Source organism: Choloepus didactylus, chromosome 19, assembly GCF_015220235.1.
Source record: "Choloepus didactylus isolate mChoDid1 chromosome 19, mChoDid1.pri, whole genome shotgun sequence".
NCBI classification, from domain to species: Eukaryota; Metazoa; Chordata; class Mammalia; order Pilosa; family Megalonychidae; genus Choloepus; species Choloepus didactylus.
Genome location: NC_051325.1, coordinates 56,940,934 through 56,962,339, shown reverse-complemented (window position 1 = coordinate 56,962,339; position 21,406 = coordinate 56,940,934). Strand labels below are relative to the sequence as shown.

The following is a 21,406-nucleotide window of genomic DNA, read 5'->3' as shown; positions in this document are numbered from 1 at the left end:
ATTTCAAAGTCTTGCTTTCCTCTGCAATCCAGCATAAAAAATATTGGAGACTTTCTTCCTTGGCAATGAGATACTGATTTCCTTGAAATGGTGATTTTATTGCTGGCTATCATGAGACTACTGATTGCCTGTATTTCCAAGTTTCTATTTAGAATTTTTGTAGTGCTGAAATGCCATCACATTGCACAGCAACTTGGTACTAAACTCATATGAAAACTTAGCAAATCTGAAATAATTTCCCCTTCTTTTTGAGCACACCTGCAAGGAAAGAAAAAAAAAAAAAAAAGGAGCAACGGTGGGGGAATAACTCAAGAGCAGAAATGGCAATGAATTACCATCTACTAGCAGTCAGGGTGCAACAACCACCCTAACAGAAGCAAGGCACATACTTACAGGTACACTATGGGGCTGATTCCTTCTCACCACATGAGCTCATAAACCAACATTTGCACCACTCTGCCCACACTCCACTGCTATAACATTCATTCTGCTGCCACGCCCTTTCAGAGATACTCTAATGTAAGGAATATTTCTGATATTCTGAGATAGCCCTAGTCTAAGGAAAAGTGATGCAATACAGCAAGATGGATATGTGGGCATTTATTAAAGGCCCAGGCTAAAAATTGGAAAATCTTATGTCTGAATCTCTCCATTAGTAAGATCTGTGACATTGGACAAACTATGTCATGCTCTGGTTTCCGTGTCTTTCAGCATTGGGCGGAGGTGAGACCTAAGTGGAAAAATTTATGTAAAATGTCTAGCTCAATGCCTGACTTATCATAAGCCTTAGAAAGCTTTTATTTGTATACCACATACCATACAGTATATAAAATATAATGTATAGTATACAACATATAGTTAACACATACTATAGTGTATATATGAATACAGATAATCATAATAATAAGCTATATTACATATAAATAGCTATTATTTGTATTAACAGTCATTACCCTTTCAAGACAAATTGGAATGACAATGCTCAAGCTCAAGGTGACCTGCAAGAGCTTTTCAAGAAACAAACTAAAAGTTTACAAGAGACTTAGCAAGGAAGGCTTGGACAACACTGGGATCAAAATGACCCAGTCGTGTGACTGAAAATCAGGGAGAGGAAATAGAATGTCCGTGGGATCTTCCCTATCTGGCGGTAGTTTCCTGTTGCACCAGAATGAAAGAATATGAAACACTTAAAAACAATCAACAAAAATATCCAACTTTCCTTCCTGGATTAGTAAAGCGAGTTCTCCTGCAGGTCCCGATAACTCCAGAAGGTGTTCGAAAGGGGTGTGTGGGGGGCGTGGGTGGGGGCGCTTGCGCCGAGGATGGACTTTGTAGGGGTGAGATGGGAGTGGATGGTGGGCTGCATCTGGAAGCTGCGCTGCCTCTGTCCATCCTTTGCTCAAGTTTGGGGTATCCAAGAAGAGAGGCTGACAGACACGGGGGAGGTAGCCGAGTCCCATTTTCAGCGCTGTCGTTGCAAGCCACGCTCTCAGCACATTTCATAAAGACCTAAAAATAATGACCATCCATTTATTCAGCGCTGACCATGGGCAATGCTCTATATTAGGCGCTTTACATGCCTTCGTGCGTTTAATCTTCCTAATGACTAAAAAAGGAGCAGTCAGGGGGAAAAATTCTACAAATACAATTGGCCCTTCTTGCCTAAGACGCGAAGGTGAAATGCCCTCTTGATGCATTTCACTAAGTCTCAAATCCTCCCCACCCTGGGAGGCGCAGAAACCCAAACTTCCTCCAAAGAAACTTCAGTCCAGGCTGGCAAAAAAAAAAAGAAAAGAAAAGAAAAAAGAAAAAAAAGGAAAAAAAAAAAAACTGGCTCCCCGGGAGGCGCACGGGCTCTGGGGGCTCCTGGCAGCGCCAGCAGCCCTCCCTGGGCCCGCACTCGGAGACCTCGCCGCCCAGCATTGTGCAAGAGCCAGGCTGCACCGCGGCCGCCGCGGCCGGCTCTTGTCCGCGGGAGGAGGGCGGGAGGCGCGCTCGGCGCACACCCGATGAACTCCTGGCGCAGCGTGCCTTCCCCGGGTGGAGTCCGCGGCGCTCCAGCTGGGCTATCAGCGCACCGGTCACCCCAAGCCCGGGCGCCCTCGTTCACCTCGCTGACTCCATCCCTTTCCACCCCCTCCACCCCCAGCCGGGACCCACTCCGCCCCACTCAGCGCGCTCATTGGCCACTCAGGTCCTGCCCCGACTCCATAAATACTTAGTCCCGGGGCATGGGAGCTTGGAGAGGGACAAGAGGAAACCGCAGCGCCAGCAGCGTCTTTCTTATTCTCCTTGACATCTCCACCTCGCGACACCAGACCCTAGAACTCAGACCCGCCGCTTTTCCTTTTTTCTTCCAAAAGGCATCCAACCCCCTGCTGCCCGCTCCAGCCTCTGCGCCTAGCGGTCCTTCAGCCTCCGCGCCCTACAGCTGCCGCACCTTGCCGTATCCAGCATCCTCGCCCAAATCCCTTCTGCTCCCTGCTCCTCCTCTGCCCCCTCCATCACACCTGCGAGCCCTCTTTTACTCTCTTTCCCAGGATCGCCAAGCCCCCAAATTCCGCCAGCATCCCTTTAGCATCCTCGCCATTGTCAGTGCCCGCACCTTCCCACGTGCGCGGTCTCCGCCGCTGCCATGAGCTCGTCGATCAGCCAGAGCCGCCCCCTTGCCGCCTTCCTGCAGCACCTGCGCGGCCTCGGGCAGCCCCCCAGACCTGTTACATCTACGGCGTGCGCGCCCCGTCCGCCGCGAGAGGTGCCCCTCTGCCCGCTGATGGCAAATGGCGAGACGCAGAACGCGGCCGCCCTGCCTGGCCCCACCAATTGGCCACTCCTGGGCAGCCTGCTGGAGATTCTCTGGAAAGGGGGGCTCAAGAAACAGCACGACACGCTGGTAAATGCCTCGCCACGCCCCGTCTTTCTCTCCCCTCCTGCCCTGTCTTCCCAGCGGCACTCCAAGCCTTTCCCAAGGCGCGCGGCCCGGGCGCACGGAGCGCTGGCTGTCAGGGCATCTGCAGCCCCGGGTCCCGGGGAGGAAGGAGGCAAGGAGGGAGGAGCGCGCCTGGGAGGGCCGGGGATGCGCTCTGACTCCGCGTGGTGCCTGACCTGCTGCAGGCGGAGTACCACAAGAAGTACGGCAAGATTTTCCGCATGAAGCTGGGTTCCTTCGACTCGGTGCACCTGGGCTCGCCGTGCCTCCTGGAGGAGCTGTACCGCGCCGAGAGCGCCTACCCCCAGCGGCTGGAGATCAAGCCGTGGAAGGCCTATCGCGACTATCGCGAGGAGGGTTACGGGCTGCTGATATTGTGAGTGCAAGCGGCTGGGTACCGGGTCCAATGCGCCCGGAGATTGGGAAAGGGTGGGAGTTTGGGGTTCCCTAGGATCGGACCCTTCTTTTGCAGGGCGAATACAAAAGTGCCTACCGGAGGGAGTCCCGAGGCTTTGAATAGATTAGTGTGGGTCGAGTGGAGAGCTTGTGCGGTGCACCAAGCTTCTGCGTTTTCTCTGGCAACGGGACGGGGCCACATCCTTCCAACAAAGAAATGCCGAAATGGGGTTATACAAATTGCGGTGTCCAGACACTGGGACGTGATGAGGTTCTGAAGTCAGCGTGCCAGACATCTTACACAAACATTATTCCTTAAAATTCCCGGAAATCCGCAGCACCCGGGCTCTTGGACGCTCAAAAGCTCCACTTCTTTTGCTTCTGACAGTGACCTTCCTTTCACCGGGGCATTTGTGATCTAGATCTAACTGGTTAACTAGGAGAGATGTCAAGGTTGCATTTGAGGAAGACAAGTGCTATGATTCGTCTGGTTTTGTTAGCATTTAACAAGTCAACACTTTTTACCCCAAAACTGCAATGCCTAATAGTTGTACTTTTATGATGTAATTACTAGAATTTAAAAACTTGTTGATTCATGGTGCATCACAGGCCGTGTGGTCAGCTATGGGTGTGTGCTCAACGGGAACAGGCTTTTTACAACTTCTGCAGTGAATCTCTGACTTTATATTATTATTTGGAGGCAATGGCAAATTTCTAAATTTGAAGTGTTTAGTGAACACATACTCAGGTTGGGAGACCTAAGCCATTGGGTTGAAAGAAGACAAAGCATTTCCTTCAACAGACCTGGGTTGCTGGAAATGAGGGAAGGGGATGCTCACACACTCATTTGTACTGTAGGAATTGAGGCCTCCTGCTTTCCAGCCCTACCTGCCTGGCCCCTGCAAAGGCACCTTAAAAGCCCTGAATCCAGATTATTTGGACTTCACCTTTCTGGTGCAATCTCTGGCAGGCAAGAAAGGTGCTTTTCCATTCACCTTGTCAAGCCAGCCCCAAGTCAGAGTTCTGCCAATATTCTCCAGATATTCTTGGCGTGATTCTTGGTTTCTGTTTGATTATATAGTTCATGATGTTGCTGAGATGGAGGTAACTCTGTTTCCCCCTTCTTTTCTTTGCAGTTCACTCTAAATATAATTCTGCTTCTTTTACCCAGGGAAGGAGAAGACTGGCAGAGAGTCCGGAGGGCCTTTCAAAAGAAACTAATGAAACCGGTGGAAGTTATGAAGCTCGACAACAAAATCAATGAGGTTTGCAGGCTGGGGCCAGCTTTACTGAGTCTCTTGGGGACAGAGGGATGTTTATGGAGCTTCAAGTCACAGCTACAGAGTGCAGAGGGAAAAGCAGGCAATTTGGATGATTCAAGGGAACTTCCCTTTCTCTCCACTTCTCTCCACATTTCTCCAAATGCTATTCCTCACTCTCTGACCCTCTTTTGAAGACTATCTCAATAATGGAAGAGATGTGAGCATAGACTGGTATTCCACAGTCTTGGATATGAACCCCAGCTTCCCACCTGCTAGCTGTGTGACCTAGTTATTCTATATTAACTTCTCTAAGTCTCAGTTTTGCAGTATACAGAATGGGAGTAGCAGCTCCCACCTCACAGGTTTGCCGTGAGGATTAAATGAGATAATGCTTGTAAAGTTCTTAACTGGTGACATCTGGGCTGGGTTTTGCAGGAGGTAGTGTCTGCAAGCCAGAGAAGGTAAGGGAAGGACTCCAGGCAGAGAGAAGAGCAAGCTGGAAATATGGAGGCAAGAGATGACATAGTGTGATCAGAGAATAGTACATTCAGTGAGGCTGAAGTGAGGCTTTCTCTGAAAAGATGCTGGGCAGGGGACAGATGTTAATAAGGTTTGTGTGTGTGCTGAAATATTTGGAGATGATCCTTTACCCAACAGGGAGCTAAAACAAGGTTTTAAGCACATAGTAATCTCTTTTTACTCTCGTCCACTTTGGGTGTTTATTTTGAACTGGACTTAGACCCACATGGGATCTTATAGGTCAGGGACTGCAAATTTATAAGCTTCCAGGGAGCAGATAATTAACATAAATGAACAAGGCAAGGCCAGTAGGGATGCTAGCAAACAGAATAAGGGGGACAGCTGTCACTCAGCTCCAGGCAATTACTTCCATGTAGGAATGCAGATCAACTCTTGCCATTCTTGTAATTATATTTTTAAAGAGGAGTGGAAAATCCAGATTTTCATGTGAAATCTCTGGATTCTTGAATGGCAACAAATTAAAAGTATTTTTTAAAGCACTATGTGAGCAAACTAAGCACACCCACTGGTTGTGTGTGTGTGGACTTCGGGGTCACACATAGTTTGCGTCAAGCCCCAGCTTGGCCACTTATCAGCTGTGCATCTACAGATAAATGATGTGGCCCCCTTAAGCCTCTGTTTCCTCATCTCTTACATGGGAATGGGAATAACACTTATGGGGTTGTTATAAGGATCAACTAAGAAAAGACACATGTAAAGACCATTGTGCAGTGCTTGGTACTGTACAAGCTTCATTAAATTAGAGATCCTGGTCATCTAAAGCCCTGATATTGGTAACTGGAGCCTTAAGTGACGTGCCCAAGGTCACACACAGAGCTATGAATGCGAGCCACATCTGGGATATGCAGGTCTCCTGGCTCTGAGCCCAACACGCTTAACACAACACCAACCCATAAGAGATACTTTCTTGCCCAGATGTGGAAGTGGCAAACCTCAGTTAGTTACAGCAGCACAGCCCTTGAGATTCTGTGCCAACAGGGACACTTGGCTGAGCCTCTTTAGTGGTTTGCTGTGCATTCTGATCAGAAGAAATGCTTTTCTCTTTTAAAATTGCCAGAATTATTTTAAGATCAAAAGCTGAAACTTAAGCTTCAGGGTGGCTGCAGGAAAAGCTCAGGAAATAACCCAGGACAAGTTTGTCGGAGGATAAGGTGGGATCCCAGGAAAATATATAATTAGTGTTACTTAGGAAGGAATAACATTATGGGTAGTGAATAGGCAATGTATCAAAACCCAAGGTTAGATGGCTGAGTCCTTTTTTCCTTCAGTGACTTTAAAATGTGTCTTTTGTGGTTGCTTCCTTTAAGGTCTTGGCTGATTTTATGGTTCGAATAGATGAGCTCTGTGATGAAAGAGGCCACGTTGAAGACTTATACGGCGAACTGAACAAATGGTCATTTGAAAGTAAGTTGTCTGCGTAGTCTTGCTCATTTGATCTTGCAAGTGATTATGAGTATAGAACCTGGCTCTAACAACTCTCTTTAATCATATAGTATTGCTGACTAGGGGAAAAAGCCATAGTACCCCTTGTAATACCTCTTTGCAGCACTTAAATGACATCTTGCCCCATGGGTAGTTCATACAGTCATTCAACAAACATTTTGTCAAACACCTGCTGTGGATCAGGTACTGTACTAGGTGCCAGGGACACAGCAGTGAACAAAACAGGCCACATCCCTACCTATGTGGAGCTTAGAGCCCTCTAACGGTGGCAATCAATAAGCAAACACATTTTAATATATACTCTGTCAAGGGGTAAAGAAAAAGAGTAAGGAGTCAAGAAGGAACATGAAAGAAGGGCAGAGGTGAGGCAATCCTCTTGGATAAGGTGACATTTCAGGTGCAACCTAAAGGAAGGGAAGGAGCAAGCCATATAGGAATCTGGAAGGGCACAGACAGAGGGGACAGGAAGTGACGATGCCCCGAGCTGGAAGGATCCCCGATGTATTTGAGGAATTGCAAGGATGCTGGTGTAAGTGGATCATGGTGAGCAAGTGAGGGTGTGTGAGAAAGGAGAGAAGGTCAAAGGACACAGGCCCCAGCAAGGACTTAGACTTTTATTCTGATCAGATGGGGAGCCATGGAAGGTTCTGAGCGGATTGGGGGGGGGGCACGATCACGTTCTTCAGGGATCCCTTGGGAATGGAGGGTGGAGTCCTGCCTTGACACATTCTCGCCCAGTGGGGATGCAGGCGAGGGAACAGGTGATTGCTGTAGGCTGGTGAGGGCTTTCGGAGGAATTCCAGTGCTCTGTGAGAATCTGAGAGGACCACCTAAGCCGGGCTTGATCAGGGGAGGCTTCACGGAGGTGGTGATGAGAAGTTTGCCGGGTGAAAGGTGAGGAGAGGAGGAATGTTCCAGAGAAAAGGAGGAGAGAATATTATGTTCAAGGGACAGAAAGGAGTTCAGAATGGCTGAGCATATCCTATAGGGAGGGACATCATAAGTGAGGGGGTTACGGAGGAAGGCAGATGTAAGGCCCTAGAAGCCAGGGACAGGAGTTGGACTGGAGCCTGCGAGCCACAAGAGCTGCAGTGTAGTGTTTTCAGCAGAGGGTTAGATTTGCTGGAAGGATGACTGGCTGTAGGGTGGGAGGCTTTTGTAGTAGCCTGTCTCCCCGAAAAGTTATGGGCCAGTCTTCTTGGCACTGAAGAAAACTCCATGCAAATAAGAAATCCACAAGACATGTTAAAGAAAATAGAGAAAAGGAAGGGAATGATTATAGAGGAACATGAACTGTGTATTTTGGAAATTGTTTACTGGAAATACCCAAATTAACGACTGTAGAATGCATTTAGTTGCAAGTAAAAGTAAATAGGGTGGTTTAAAATTATTGTCTCCTATTACAAGAGGGCCCAAGGAAGGCAGTCCAAAGCTGGCACTTGATGTCATCAGGGACCCAAGCACTCATCTTTGCTCATTCATCCTTAGCTTGTTGGCTTGTTGCAAGTGGCTGCTGCCCCTCCAGGCCTCCTCTCTGTATTCTAAGCAATCACAAGAAGGAAAGCAGGAAGAGCTAGGCCAGCTGCACTGGTCCCCCTTTATCAGGAAAGCAAAAGAGTTTTTCCCCTGAGGTCTCATTGGCCAGAACCAGGTCTAGTGCCTACACTGGCTGCTGCAAGGAAGGCTGGGTAATCAGGCAACAGGATGGTCATCAGAATCTTTAAACAGTTGTGACTTATTGCCTGGGGACAGAGACATTACCATTCTAAACAAAAAAAAGCGGGTATTTGTGAGGCCACTAACAATGATATTAATTATAAACTCTGGCAAAAGCAAGGCATTACAGGAGAGATTTAATCATGTATAAAGGATGGCTTCATGGGTTCAGTTTGCAATGTGCACAAACAATGCCACACAAATAGAGAACAGGACTCCGGGCTTGCTCCCTGTTTCAGTTTCCAAATCTGCCATTAAGCGAAGTACCAGAAATGGATTGGCTTTTATAAAGGGGGTTTATTTGGTTACAAAGTTACAGTCTGAAGTCCATAAAGTGTCCAAGATAAAGGGGTACCTTCACTGGAGGATGGCCAATCGCGTCTGGAAAACCTCTGTTAGCTGGGAAGGCACATGGCTGGCGTCTGCTCCAGAGTTCTGGTTTCAAAATGGCTTTCTTCCAGGACCTTCCTCTCTAGGCTCCTCAAAAATGTCACTCTTAGTTGCTCTTGGGGCTTTTGTCCTCTCTTAGCTTCTCTGGAGCGAAAGTTTGCTTTCAAAGGCTGTCTTCAAAATGTCCCTGTAAACTTCAGCTCCTCTCTCAGCTCCTGTGCGTTCTTCAAAGTGTCCCTCTTCGCTGTAGCAAGCTTGCTCCTGCTGTCTGAGCTTATGTAGGGCTCCAGTAAACTAATCAAGGCCCACACCAGATGGGCAGGGCCACACCTCCATGGAAATGATCTCATCATAGTTATCACCTACAGTTGGGTGGGGTACATCTCCATGGAAACACTCAAACAATTACAATCTAATCAACACTAATACATCTGCCCATACAAGATTGCATCAAAGATAATGGCGTTTTGGGGAACACAATACATTCAAACTGGCACACTCCCCCTTACACTCAGTGTCTGAGAAACACGGGCGTGGAGAGAGACCGGGTTTGTAGCTACCTTGGTACTGCCACCCTCTGTTAAAAAACAAAATGTTGGTGCTCTTGAATATGATTTACAAAGTAGGCCACTTACTGGGACTCAAGCACTCATAAACAGGAAAATAGCATCTTAATTTGAATATGCATTTTAGTTAAACAATGATCAGACATTTATGCACTGCTGCATAGTATTTTCCAGAACTGCATATTCCCTGGACTATCTAGTTAGCTAACATTTTTGTTAATCGTTTCTCTTAATCTTTGAAGGAAAACTTTTAACATTCCCAAAGTTCAAAATCACCACCATAGATTCAAAGAATCACTGCCATAAATCAAAGATTACTATAAAAATAACATGATTTTTTAAAATGGTCATTCATGTAGTATTCATGCCATGCTTTGCGGAATGCAAATATGGGAAAGCCTTGAAAGACTTAACAGGAATGATTAGAAAAATACGGATGTAATTGGAAAAGCTGTAGATTTGCCCTTATTGAGCTTCTTGCCTGTCGGTCTCGTATTATGATTTTAGGCCATTTGCTCTTGTAGACACAGTTTTTTTGTTCTGTAAATCAAGAACTAACAAATGGTGGTTGTAGTGATCATGTGTCAGAAAAGAAACCAGTTATAGAAAATATTTTTGGGCCAATTGGGGAACTTTTTAGGGAGTGCATAGTAGATGTACATAGAATGATTATTAATATTCTCTGGGATGTTAATGACATTGTAGATATTTAGGAAATTACCTTTATTCTTAGGAGATTACTGCCAAACTAGTTAAGCAGGAAGCATCATGAGGGTTGAAAGTTATTTCCAAGTAGCTCAGCACACATGCACATACACATATATATGTACACACACACACTTATATGTATACACAATACACTTACATGTAGACACACAATACATGTATATGTATATACACAGAGAGAAAGTCATTGTAGCAAAATGTTAACAATTACTGTGTTTGAGTTAAGACCATACAATTATTTATTGAACTAGTCTTTCAACTTTTCTGTAGATAAAAGGTTTCAAAATAAAAAGTTGAGATTTTTTTTAAAAAGAGTTGTGTATTAATAAAATGATGAGGTGGAGAAATGCATATGTAAAATGCTAGCCCAGTACCCGTGTATAATGGATGTTTGATGCATGCTTGTTCCCTTCCCTTTCTCTCACAAATGACTTCCCCTCTACCCTATGAGGCAACAGAATCCAATAAACGACTCCAACAGCACAGCTCGGTTAGAGGCACAGCTCAGCCTGAACTGCCGCCGCCTTGTCATCATCACAAGGTGTCTTCCACATTGCTGAAATGACTAAGGACACCCCCTCTCTGAACAGGAGGTTCTGAGGGATTGGGTCATTGGACACAGAGACCATTTCTAGAAAGACAGGAGAGTGATGACACCTTCTCACAGACTCTTTGCCCTTCCACTATGTTCTTGGACCTCTGTTTTTTCTTGGAAAAGTTCATACTTTTATGAGAGAAAGACTCGAGGCTTCAATAGCCTACTAATCATAGGCTCCAGAGTTGTTATGATTGTGTGACAGTGGTGATTATTTTAAATAACAGGTATCTGCTTGGTGTTATACGAGAAGAGATTTGGACTCCTTCAGAAAAATGCAGGAGATGAAGCTTTGAACTTCATCATGGCCATCAAAACAGTAAGCAGTTTTCCCAAATGTCTTACAGTTGAGAACTTAAGAAACATATATTGCCATGTCCCAAAAGCTGACACACAGACATATTTTATTTCAATACTTAAAAGTTAATTTTAAAGCACATTACCTATTTTAATGTATGTGTACACATATAACATATGTGCGTATACAGACATTAAATCCATTACTTTTTTTTGCTTCGGCGAGGTGAAAGTAGGTATTTCAGCTAAAGGCTGGTTCATTAAAAACACTGTAAAAATGAGTAAAAATTTTCAGATTTTCATTTTGTTGAATAGTTTAAGTCATATGTGGATATGGCAGAAATTGTGAAATTGTTTTGGGAACGATTGACATTTGGGAACGATTGGAAATTGAAGTGAATGTGAATGTTATAGTTTGTTTCCACCTTGCTTTTTCTCAAAAAAAAATTTATTTTTATTTTTTTACTTTTGGAACACAAGGCCAAATTTTCTGATGAAATAAAACCGATGGGAAATCATCCCACAGATCATTGTCAATATTTCCTTGGGGCGCAGGGGTTGGCATTGCTTCCAGGGTCAGTGCCATGCGGGCTGGGGGAGCCCTGTGACTGCCGGCCTTTGGGAAAGCACAGGAGGCCATCGTTCAGCCTGCTGCTCTCCCAGAAGGAACGTTGTCTCTGCAAGATGGGGTTGAAACGGCCTCTGCGTTCCTCACAGATGATGAGCACGTTTGGGAGGATGATGGTCACCCCCGTGGAGCTGCATAAGAGCCTCAACACCAAGATCTGGCAGACCCACACCCAGGCCTGGGACACCATTTTCAAATCAGGTAAAAACGGTTGCCTTCCGGGCCACCTCCACGCTCCCAGGGACGTGTCTCTGGTTGCTGCAGGAAAGTCTGGAATGATCTTTCTGACCTAAGCACCTTGCTCCCTGGACAAAGTTGCTCCTCCTGATTCTTTTAACCTTTGCAAATGCATGTGTCCAGGGATTGCCAGGGTATACGGGAATTCTAGGAAAAGCTGCAGGTAGCTTTCTGTAGTTTTCTTCGGGGACTGAGAGTAAGAACTTTGGAGTCAGTTCAAGTTCCAGCTCCACTAGGTGCGGTAGCCTGGTCAAATGCAGTGTCACCCTTCTCATCCTCCCTTGCCTTTGTTTCTAAAATGGGTCAGTAGTATTAGTTCCTACCTCAAGGCCACTCTTTTCAGGTTTTATTCAGACAGAAAAAAAAAAATCTAGGCACATATTGCAATATCTCAAGGCATCAGAGATATTTTGCTCCATTATGGAGGGAACATTTGGTGCCAGGTATTATTCTATGCACTTTCTACATATATTGACTCATTTAATCCTCACTACAAAACTGTTCACTAGATCCTTTTATTAGCCCCAAGTGAGGCAACTGGGATGCATAGAAGTTAAATAACTTACCCAAGATTCATGCTGCACAATGGCAAAGCCAGGGTTTGAAACGAGGCAGAAGTCTGCAGAGGCTCAAACTCGGTCTGCTGTCCCATATCTTATCATCATTAGCATCACCATCGTCGTCATCACTAACCTGGTGGTTGCCTACATAATTGACTGGGGTGAGGGAGACCGATGCCTAGCATGTACTTTATAGCATTAGAAATTTTTACTATTGTCACCATGCATGGCCACCATACTTGCGAGTGTGAATGTGTGCACGCACGTGCACGTGTGTGTGTTTGGTAACATGATTGGGGTGGGAGCCTCTCCCCTCCTTTGGCCCTAAGAATTGTCTGTACTTGTGTTCATATTAGCTGGAGTCCTGGACGTAGAGACCAAGTTCTGGTTGTGAATGTGAACCCAAATCTCACCTCTATCTCATGCCGATCTCTCCCATGTTCTAAATGCTCCGTACTCAATCAGCATCACCTGGGAGTTTGTTAGAAACGAAAACTTCCAGACCCACCCTAGCCCCCTGAATCAGACTCTGCAGTGGAAGACAATCCCCAGGTGACTCTTACAAACATCGGAGTTTAGGAAGCCCTGTTCGTTGATAAATCTTTGCTAACTTCAGGAGGCTAGGATACTGGTTACTTTAGCGAATTGTTAGCAGCCCTGAAAAGACCCTTTAGATTTGCAAGGATATTGGCCATAGGTTCCCTTTCGTTCTTTTAACATCCCAATTTTCCGCTGACTTCCTCTTCCAATTCTCTTCTCTAATAGTCAAATCTTCTGTCAACAACCGTTTAGAGAAATATGCCGAGAAACCCAGCACAGATTTCCTTTGTGATATTTATCACCAGAATCAGCTTTCAAAGAAAGAACTATATGCTGCTGTCACAGAGCTCCAGCTGGCTGCGGTAGAAACGGTATGAGTGGCTGGATTCGAGTTTGCTGAATAAACAGTCTCTACACTTCTTTCATAACGAATTTTAAATAGTCATGTCCAACTCCCTCATTCCATAAAGGTTAATTTAATTGAATCAGCTAATTTTAAATACCAAAATTCTGTCTCTGGTGTGGTTGGTAATCCTAGTATGTTATCCCAAAACATAGATACAGACAGAAACGTTCGGATGGACGTAATTTGGTTTAGATCATTTGATTTTTCAAGTTATTATTGGAATGATGCATATTAACGTTTTTCATGGGTCCAACATTTCATACACCTTATAGTTCTCTGAGCAGAATATGTACTGGTTTACTTCTGGTCCACATTTATCCCCTCCTCAGTGTTTCTTGTCCAAAGAAAAAGTAGGGGCTTTCATCAATGGAATAGCAAAGTTCTAATTTCTCCTCAGACTCCAGAAAGCTGTCAAAAGTGGGGATTCATTTCAGCTCACTTTCCTATCGAATCACTTACCCTGAGAGGCTCTTTAGATTATAAAATGATGAAAATAAATCTTCTCCCATTCTTTTTTGCCCCCCAACTGGGCTGTGAGCTCTATGAGGGTGATGGCTTGGCTTTGCCCACTGCAGTGTTCCTGGGATCTTGAAGTGTACTTGGCATATAGTAGGTATTCAATAAATATTTGCGAATAAATGAAAGAATTCAGCAACTATTGAGTGCCTACTGTGTACTGAGCACCTTTCCAGGTGTTTGAGAGACAACCATGAACCAAAGACAAAGGTCCTCACCCGCATGGACTCTCAGGCTAGTGGGGAAGATGGACAAGAAACATGTAAACAAACAAATAAATATGATCATTTTAGATAGTGGTACAGGCCATGGAGGAAGCTGTCAGGGTGATGTAATGGTGCAGGTGGGGTTGGAGGTGGCGTTTCCCTCTCTGAACAAGTGACTCTGGAAGGAGAGGGAACCAACTGCGCGAAGATCTGCTTGAAGAGCAGAGAACGCAGCACATGCAAAGGCCCTGGGGCAGAGAGAAGAGTGGAGCAAGAGTGGAGATGGGAGTAGCTGGGGCTGTGGTAACCAGGACCTTGGTATCCAAACCCTTGTACTTGAGTTTCATCATTCCTGTGATGGGAGCTCTTGGAGGGCTCTAAGCAGGGAATCACCTGATCAAATTTATATTTTGACAACTCTGGCTGCCAGGTGGACAATGAACTTTGGGGAGTGAGTGTGGAAGCAGGAAGACCCATTATAAGATTCATTGCCTCCACCAAGGTCAAGAAGGGATAGTTTGTGCCTGTGAGGTTTCCAGGACCACCTCCCCTCCAGTTATCCTAAGAGGCCCAGGCTATCTCACATGGCTTTGATGACAGATGCAGTTTGGGAAACTTATTTGTGGTGAGGGACCCATTGATCTGGTTAAATCTGTTTCTTTTTTTAGTCCTGGCTATTCTGAAAGTCACCTTTGGAAAATTAGAGAAATTTGAAAGTGTGTCTAATTTGGTGGCTACACTCTTTTCCTGTTTTGAGAATTGGACTCTTATAACAATGACGTCCATGGTCTATTTGGAGCTGAGGCTGCCAGTGCTCTGACATGAAGAAGCCTGCCTTGGTGGCAACTTCTTCCAAAAATAATAGGAATCACTGGCTCTAAATTGCCTTGCACTTTGCTCATTTGTGTGAGTGGCACTTGGAATTTGGCAAAAGCGTCTTCATGTCTGCAAAGGGAGGGCACAGTGATCATTTCCACGGAAATACTTGGCTTAAATTAGCCAAAACAGGCCTAAAACCCAAACACACGTTACTATCAACTGTGAATATTATGTAGCTAAAAGCTGCACTGGCTGTTTCCACCAATACTTTTTCTCTTCTCATTGCCTTTGAAAAGGAAATAAAGGACGACACTTAAAAGGATATGAGCCTTTGTCAGAAATTGTGGCTAGTTCCTTGAAATACTCAAATTGTGCTAGAATTTCTAATTTTGGTGTTGGCACCCTCCTACAAATGTTCTTTGCAGGTGCCTTTTTTATTTTTGTGCTAGCTGCTTAGGATGTGACAAAAAGAACTTTCCTTTAAAGTGCCATTTCCTGTGCATTTTCACTGAGACTAAGAAAATAAAAAATAAATGAAAATTTAAGTAGCAACATTCGTCCTTAGTCCTTCTCTCCACCCAATTTTCACATCAAACTATTTTTTAATTAAACTTTCTATTTTGAGAAAATTGTAGATTCACATGCAGTTCTAAGAAATAATAGAGAGGGCTTCCATGTACTTTTCACTCAGTTTCCTCCAATGGAAACATCCTGCATTGGATTAAACGTGCTCCAGTGGGAGGCTGACATTGATAAATCCACCAGTCTTTTTCAGATTTCATTAGATTTGCAAGTACTCATTTGTATTCAAACAATTTTTGTTTCAAACTATATTTTAAATGTCCTAATGCAGCTGATTATTTAAAGGAATCTGTTTTGATTCTCTTGAGCGAATAATCTATCCTTACTTGATTTGTCTTGTAAATAAATCTATCTTCCCATCTATTGGATTTGCTAAGGCACAGCCAATAAGGACATGTGAAAAAGCATCACTAACATATTTGTAGAATCAGAAATGTTAGGCATCCTTTGCTCAGCTAATGCTGGTTAAAGGCAGTTTATTTGCAGAAACTCAAGTTTCTGTCCATTTGGCTTTCAGACGGCGAACAGCTTAATGTGGGTACTCTACAATTTGTCCCGCAATCCCCAAGTGCAACAGAAGCTTCTTAAGGAAATTCAAAGAGTACTGCCTGAGAATCAGATGCCACTGGCAGAGGATTTGAAGAACATGCCATATTTAAAAGCCTGTCTGAAAGAATCAATGAGGTAAGAACATATCCCAAAGCCAGTATAAGTATGTTAGAAGGCTGTCCCCTGAAAGACATAGCAAGGGCCCCCCACCCACAGGCCCTTCATAAACATTTATCGAAACTTAAAAAAAAAAAAAAAAAAAAAAAAGAGAAAGAGCCTTGGGACCTCATCCCTTTTCTATTACTCATTTCCTAAATAATTTGGGCAGATTCTGTTAAATCTCAGAAAGTCAATATCCTCACCTTTAATTCAGTAATAATAACATACCAGTGAATGCTATAAGCACTAGTTAAGACTAGGGGCCTGATTGAAAGATATAAGATGAAAGCTTAGCAAGGAACCATATTATTATATGATAAGACATACAGACATCTTTGTTTTTGAACTTCTGGTATAAAATGCTCATGGACATTCTTTAAACACCCTTTCTGGAAAACAAAACTAACAGCAACTAAGAATTAGAAGTAAAAAGCTTTAACTTCAAGAACGGTGGGTAAGAGAAACCTAGTTGTTGCTTACAGGTGAAACATGAAAAACATACATATCAAATGGGTATTAAATGGAATAAGACAGGAAAACCACATTCACAACTACTAATTGGCCTTGTATTGAGGTTTAGTCAATGCAATAAGTGAAAAAGAAACAAGAGGCATAAATATTAGGAAGAAAGAGATGTAACTCTTTGCCAAGAGTTGGGATCTTTTTCCTCTTTTTGAGAACAAATTTTTGCAGCAATTATTTGTTTAACCAGAATCTGCATCCCCATTGACACTTGAGGTAGAGCTGGACCTGTGCCCATCTTGACATCTTTGTTTTTAGGCTTACCCCCAGTGTGCCGTTTACAACGCGGACCCTCGACAAGGCAACTGTTCTGGGTGAATACGCTTTACCCAAAGGAGTAAGTAGACTTTGAATATTTCTGTACCTAAAAAGCTTTGAAAGATAGACTTTCCAAAATTTTGTCAGATTTGCTTAAAACTTTTTACTGGGAGAACATTCATTTCACAAATTGATATTGTAGAGCATTGTACACACACTCCTAGCACAATATCAGGTATACTGACTATGGAGACAAAGACCCGGTTTAAGTTTCGTGTTTGTGAAGCCTGGAGTGAGTTTCATCACCTCGTGAGCCTCAGCATCCTCATCTGTCAAGTGGGGAAATTAATAGAATCTACCACTTAGGGTTTCTGTGAAGATGTGATGCAGAATTTTAAAGTTCTTTACCTATTTATGACTGGCACATTTTAAGCACTGGGCACATTTTGGCAATCACCATGATTATATATTTAGGGGTTACTTTCACGTTTGTAAGGTAATCGCTTTTGTGAATTTTGCTATTCAAAACATTCTCTTTCAGTTTATTTAAAGGCTCTGTGGCTTTGTGTGTTTTTAGACAGTGTTGATGCTAAACACCCAGGTGTTAGGGTCCAACGAAGACAACTTTGAAGATTCAAGTCAGTTTAGACCTGAACGCTGGCTTCAAGAGAAGAAAAAGATTAATCCTTTTGCGCATCTTCCATTTGGCGTTGGGAAAAGAATGTGCATTGGCCGCCGTCTGGCTGAGCTACAGCTCCACTTGGCTCTTTGCTGGGTAAAAGCCTTGTCCTGAATTTCCACAGCTGTGCTCTCTGCAACTTCCCGGGGCAGGAGAACGGGGGTGGGTAACGCTGCTGTTCTGTGCCCGTGTGTTCCAGATCGTCCGCAGGTTTGCCCTTGTGGCCCTGGACAATGAGCCTGTCGAGATGCTACACCTGGGCATCCTGGTGCCCAGCCGCGAGCTCCCCATCGCTTTCTGCCAGCGGTGAGACATCTCAGGTGAGCTCCTGGGTGTCCGTTCTCCTCTGATAGGCACCGGGGACGACCAGGGGATGAGCCCAGCTGGGAAGTCATCCAGACTCGGCTCCGAATCCCTGCTCACTGCCCACTCGCTGCGGGACCTTGTCCTGTGACTCACGTTCCCATCCTCTGCTCTTCTCATTTGTAAAATAGGGACCAAAGTAGTATCTACAACAGAAAGTTGATAGGGATATTAAACACTTAGCCTGGAGCCTGGCATCAAGTAAGTGCTTGGTAAACGCCCCCTGCCGCTTCTGCTGTTTGTGTGTGTATATCAGGAGCCTGCAAACCTTTTCTGGAAAGGACCAGTTGGTAAATATTTTAGGCTTTGCCGGTCCTGCATTTCCTGTCTCCTCTACTCAGCTCTTTCCATTTAGCACGAAAGCAGCCACAGCTATTTAGGAAATGAATGCTAGATGAAAGGATGAATTTGTAATTCTAGTTATTTTCCTTTAATACACAATAAAATAAAATCACAACTATTGAAGTGATGAAAAGTTAGCCTAGGAAATCTTTAATACCATCTTGTGTGGAAAAAATGGCATTTTCAACCTACAGCTTTATAGAATTGTATGTCTGTGTTCAAACCCAGCCTCAGCCCTTCTAACCTTTCAACAGCATCTCCTAGAATTTGCCTAAGACAAGTTGCTATTTGCTAGGAGCAAGGCAAGGGGCATTTGCTGGTAGGTGGATTATTTAGGGAACATGGTTATAGATGGGATTCCAGAATGAGGCCCAAATGAATGCTTTTTTATTCTTCCTCAAGTGCCTGGAACCATTAGGAAATTTGTCACATTCTGAGCATCCCCAAACCAGAGTTGAATCAAGTAGGAAAATGAGAGGACTCGAGCTTTTTTCTGGAGCTCCCGGTCCTCAGCAGGAAGGACAGCGTGCACATCTTCAACATGGGGAGCCACACCATTGGCAAGAGTCCAGGGCGAGTTTTGGTTTTAGCATTTATTAGCTGAAATGTTTTGCTAATAATCCCTCTCATTTAAATGTACTTCTTTGATAGATAATTGAGGTATGCTTTATTTTCCAGATGTTTTGCTAGAAACCAAGAGCAGCGATTTTTATCCTCTTGCAAAAATGGTGCCTAAGGCTTCTACGTTACTGGAAGACAAACTTCAAAAGCAAGAGCATGCAGCAGCCTATAAAGAACACTTAGGCCCACCATGGTGCTCAGACTCTTCTTCTACATAAATTTTCTAGAAACTGTACTGTCTGTATAGATGATGGTATTTATCAAGATTGTATCCAACTCAAGGAATTGGATTGAGTGATGGAATTCAAAGCACTCTCTAGGTATACTGCTGGTTTATACTTAACCAATGTCTGCACCATCCTGGGTTCTGTAGAATTGCTCATGAGCCTTTTTATCGCATCTTCCATGACTGGAGAGGTGGATGAGCACTTGTCAGCCAGTCAGATGAAAGTTACTAAATGCTCTGTCCCTCCATACCAAATTCACTGTTTGGATCTTTAATTCTCCAGAGTAAGTTTATGTTTCACAATGAATTGTCTGGGCACAGGGTAATATTGACAATCCGTTTATTGTAGCTCTGCATAATGCAATATTTGGGGAAGTAATTGCTTAACGATATAAACAACACTAAATGTTGATTAAAATCACCAGGCCCCATGACAGCTTTTCCTCCTTTGAAATGGAAGCATTTACGGGAAATTAGAGAATACCTATATTGTAAGAAATACTTTAATGAAATCAGACTCTCCTATCTAAGAAAACCTTAATGATTTACCATGGCAACATTTGGTAAAATGACCCCAGATTTCTTTATTTTGTTATCATATTTTAATGTTCAGTATTTGATTTGGGATCTATGGTTTAGGGCAATGTTCTGAAATTTAATCACAGCTTAAAAATATTCAGTGTGACTATAAGGAAGTGACTTCCCATGCCTTAATTTCTCCATCTGTAGAATGGGACAATTGTAAAATATGCATATGTTAGAAGTCAATTATATAACATTTGTTATTAGCTTTGACCTCCTTAGGAAGATATTATGTCATAAATGCAAAGAACATAGGGCTTTATACAAGGCTTATTGCTTTTTTCTAAAAAATTTTGTTTACATACAGTTTATTCACACATAGTTTTACTTTTAGTTTTCCTAAATGCATACTGGATATTTCTGTATATCTGATAAAGATCTCCCTTTTAGGATATATTTTGAATATTTCAAAATTACAGAATATACATATATCTTTGTATTTTAATAAGTATTTATGTATTACCAAACTAGGTATATGCTTTCTCCCAATTGTGAGATTATTCTTAGAGTTATAAATTCACATGTTGTCAAATTTCATCTGTAGATCCTCCTTGACTTTTTTAGAAGTAAAAATAAAAGTTGTAAAATATTTCACAGATTTGTCTTCTTCATTACATTTGTGACAAGAAAATGAAAAAATTCAACTTGGTTTTATGAATAGAAAAGTTCCTTGTGTGGTCATTTTATAAGCCCCGTTGATCAAAATTGACCCTTACAAAAACCTAGACTTGGCAGTTTTACTGAAAGATGATTATTTGAATCACAAAGTAATCTTCCCTATTTTTGCTGCTTAAATACTTTTCAAGTCCATTTACTTCTGTCTCCACTGTCATCCCCATCACCCTGGCGTGGCCACCAGTATCTCTTGCTGGACCATGCAGAAGCTGATCTATGCCTTCCTGCACAAAGTCTTACTTCCCTCCTGTCTGTTACTTGCATCGTAGCCATATTGGTCTACTTCCCTCTACATAAAGATCCAGTCCCTTGGGCTGGATTTCAGCTCCCTGGAATTGGGGACCCACCTCCCCACAGGCCTCAGCCTGAGCCGCTCAGCCCCTGGATTCCTCTGGACTCTGGCCACCCTGGCCTCTTCTCCCTGTTACTCTGTCTACCCAGGAGCCTTTGCACCTGCAGCCCTTCCTCCTGAGCTCTCCTTCTTTACCTGTTTTTTTCCTCCCTGCTCATCATTCAGGTGCCAGCTCAAGCTTCCTAGGAGATGTGCGGGAAACAAAATTTTTTTTTTTTTTCCATTTAGGCTTTTTGTGGGACTACCAGAGAATTACAAGAACAATAAAAAGTACCATTTATTCCATCCACCCAATGGTCTAACTATGGGAGATTCTTTGCTAAATATTTTAAACTACAAGCCCACAGATTAAATTTGATACTTACAATTTGGTCCACGCATTGTTGTCAAACAGTGATTTTTTTTTTTTTCTAATTCCATCACTCCTTCTACTTTTATTAGTGAGCATTTTAACTGTTAGAAAGAATTTTTTCTTCTTTATTTATTTACATCAGTGTGAACTCATGGATTCTTGTGTTGTTGAATGGGTTATAATCCTTTACCATCATTATTTATTGTGATGTTCAAATAGTCCCAGATTTGGTTAGTAGGAGTCTCTTCAAACCAGTTCCTGTGTTTTTTGACATGCTCCCATCATTTTTTAGCACTTCTTTACTTCCTGGAACAATGAGCTTTTCTGGGGTAATCATGTACTTTCCCTGGAGTTATAATTTCTCCGAGAAGC

General features: G+C 43.4%; 1 protein-coding gene across 1 annotated transcript; it reads left to right on the top strand.

The window, feature by feature from the left end:
- Nucleotides 1–2,298: 2,298 nt before the first annotated feature.
- Nucleotides 2,299–20,185, top strand: LOC119515998 (1,25-dihydroxyvitamin D(3) 24-hydroxylase, mitochondrial). Its single transcript, XM_037812211.1, has 12 exons — nt 2,299–2,893; nt 3,115–3,305; nt 4,497–4,590; nt 6,435–6,531; nt 10,791–10,882; nt 11,578–11,689; nt 13,051–13,196; nt 15,872–16,038; nt 16,843–16,921; nt 17,420–17,617; nt 17,721–17,841; nt 18,905–20,185. The coding sequence occupies exons 1-11, from the start codon at nt 2,636–2,638 to the stop codon at nt 17,829–17,831; spliced, it is 1,545 nt and encodes a 514-aa protein (XP_037668139.1). The 5' UTR covers nt 2,299–2,635; the 3' UTR covers nt 17,832–17,841; nt 18,905–20,185.
- Nucleotides 20,186–21,406: the final 1,221 nt, after the last annotated feature.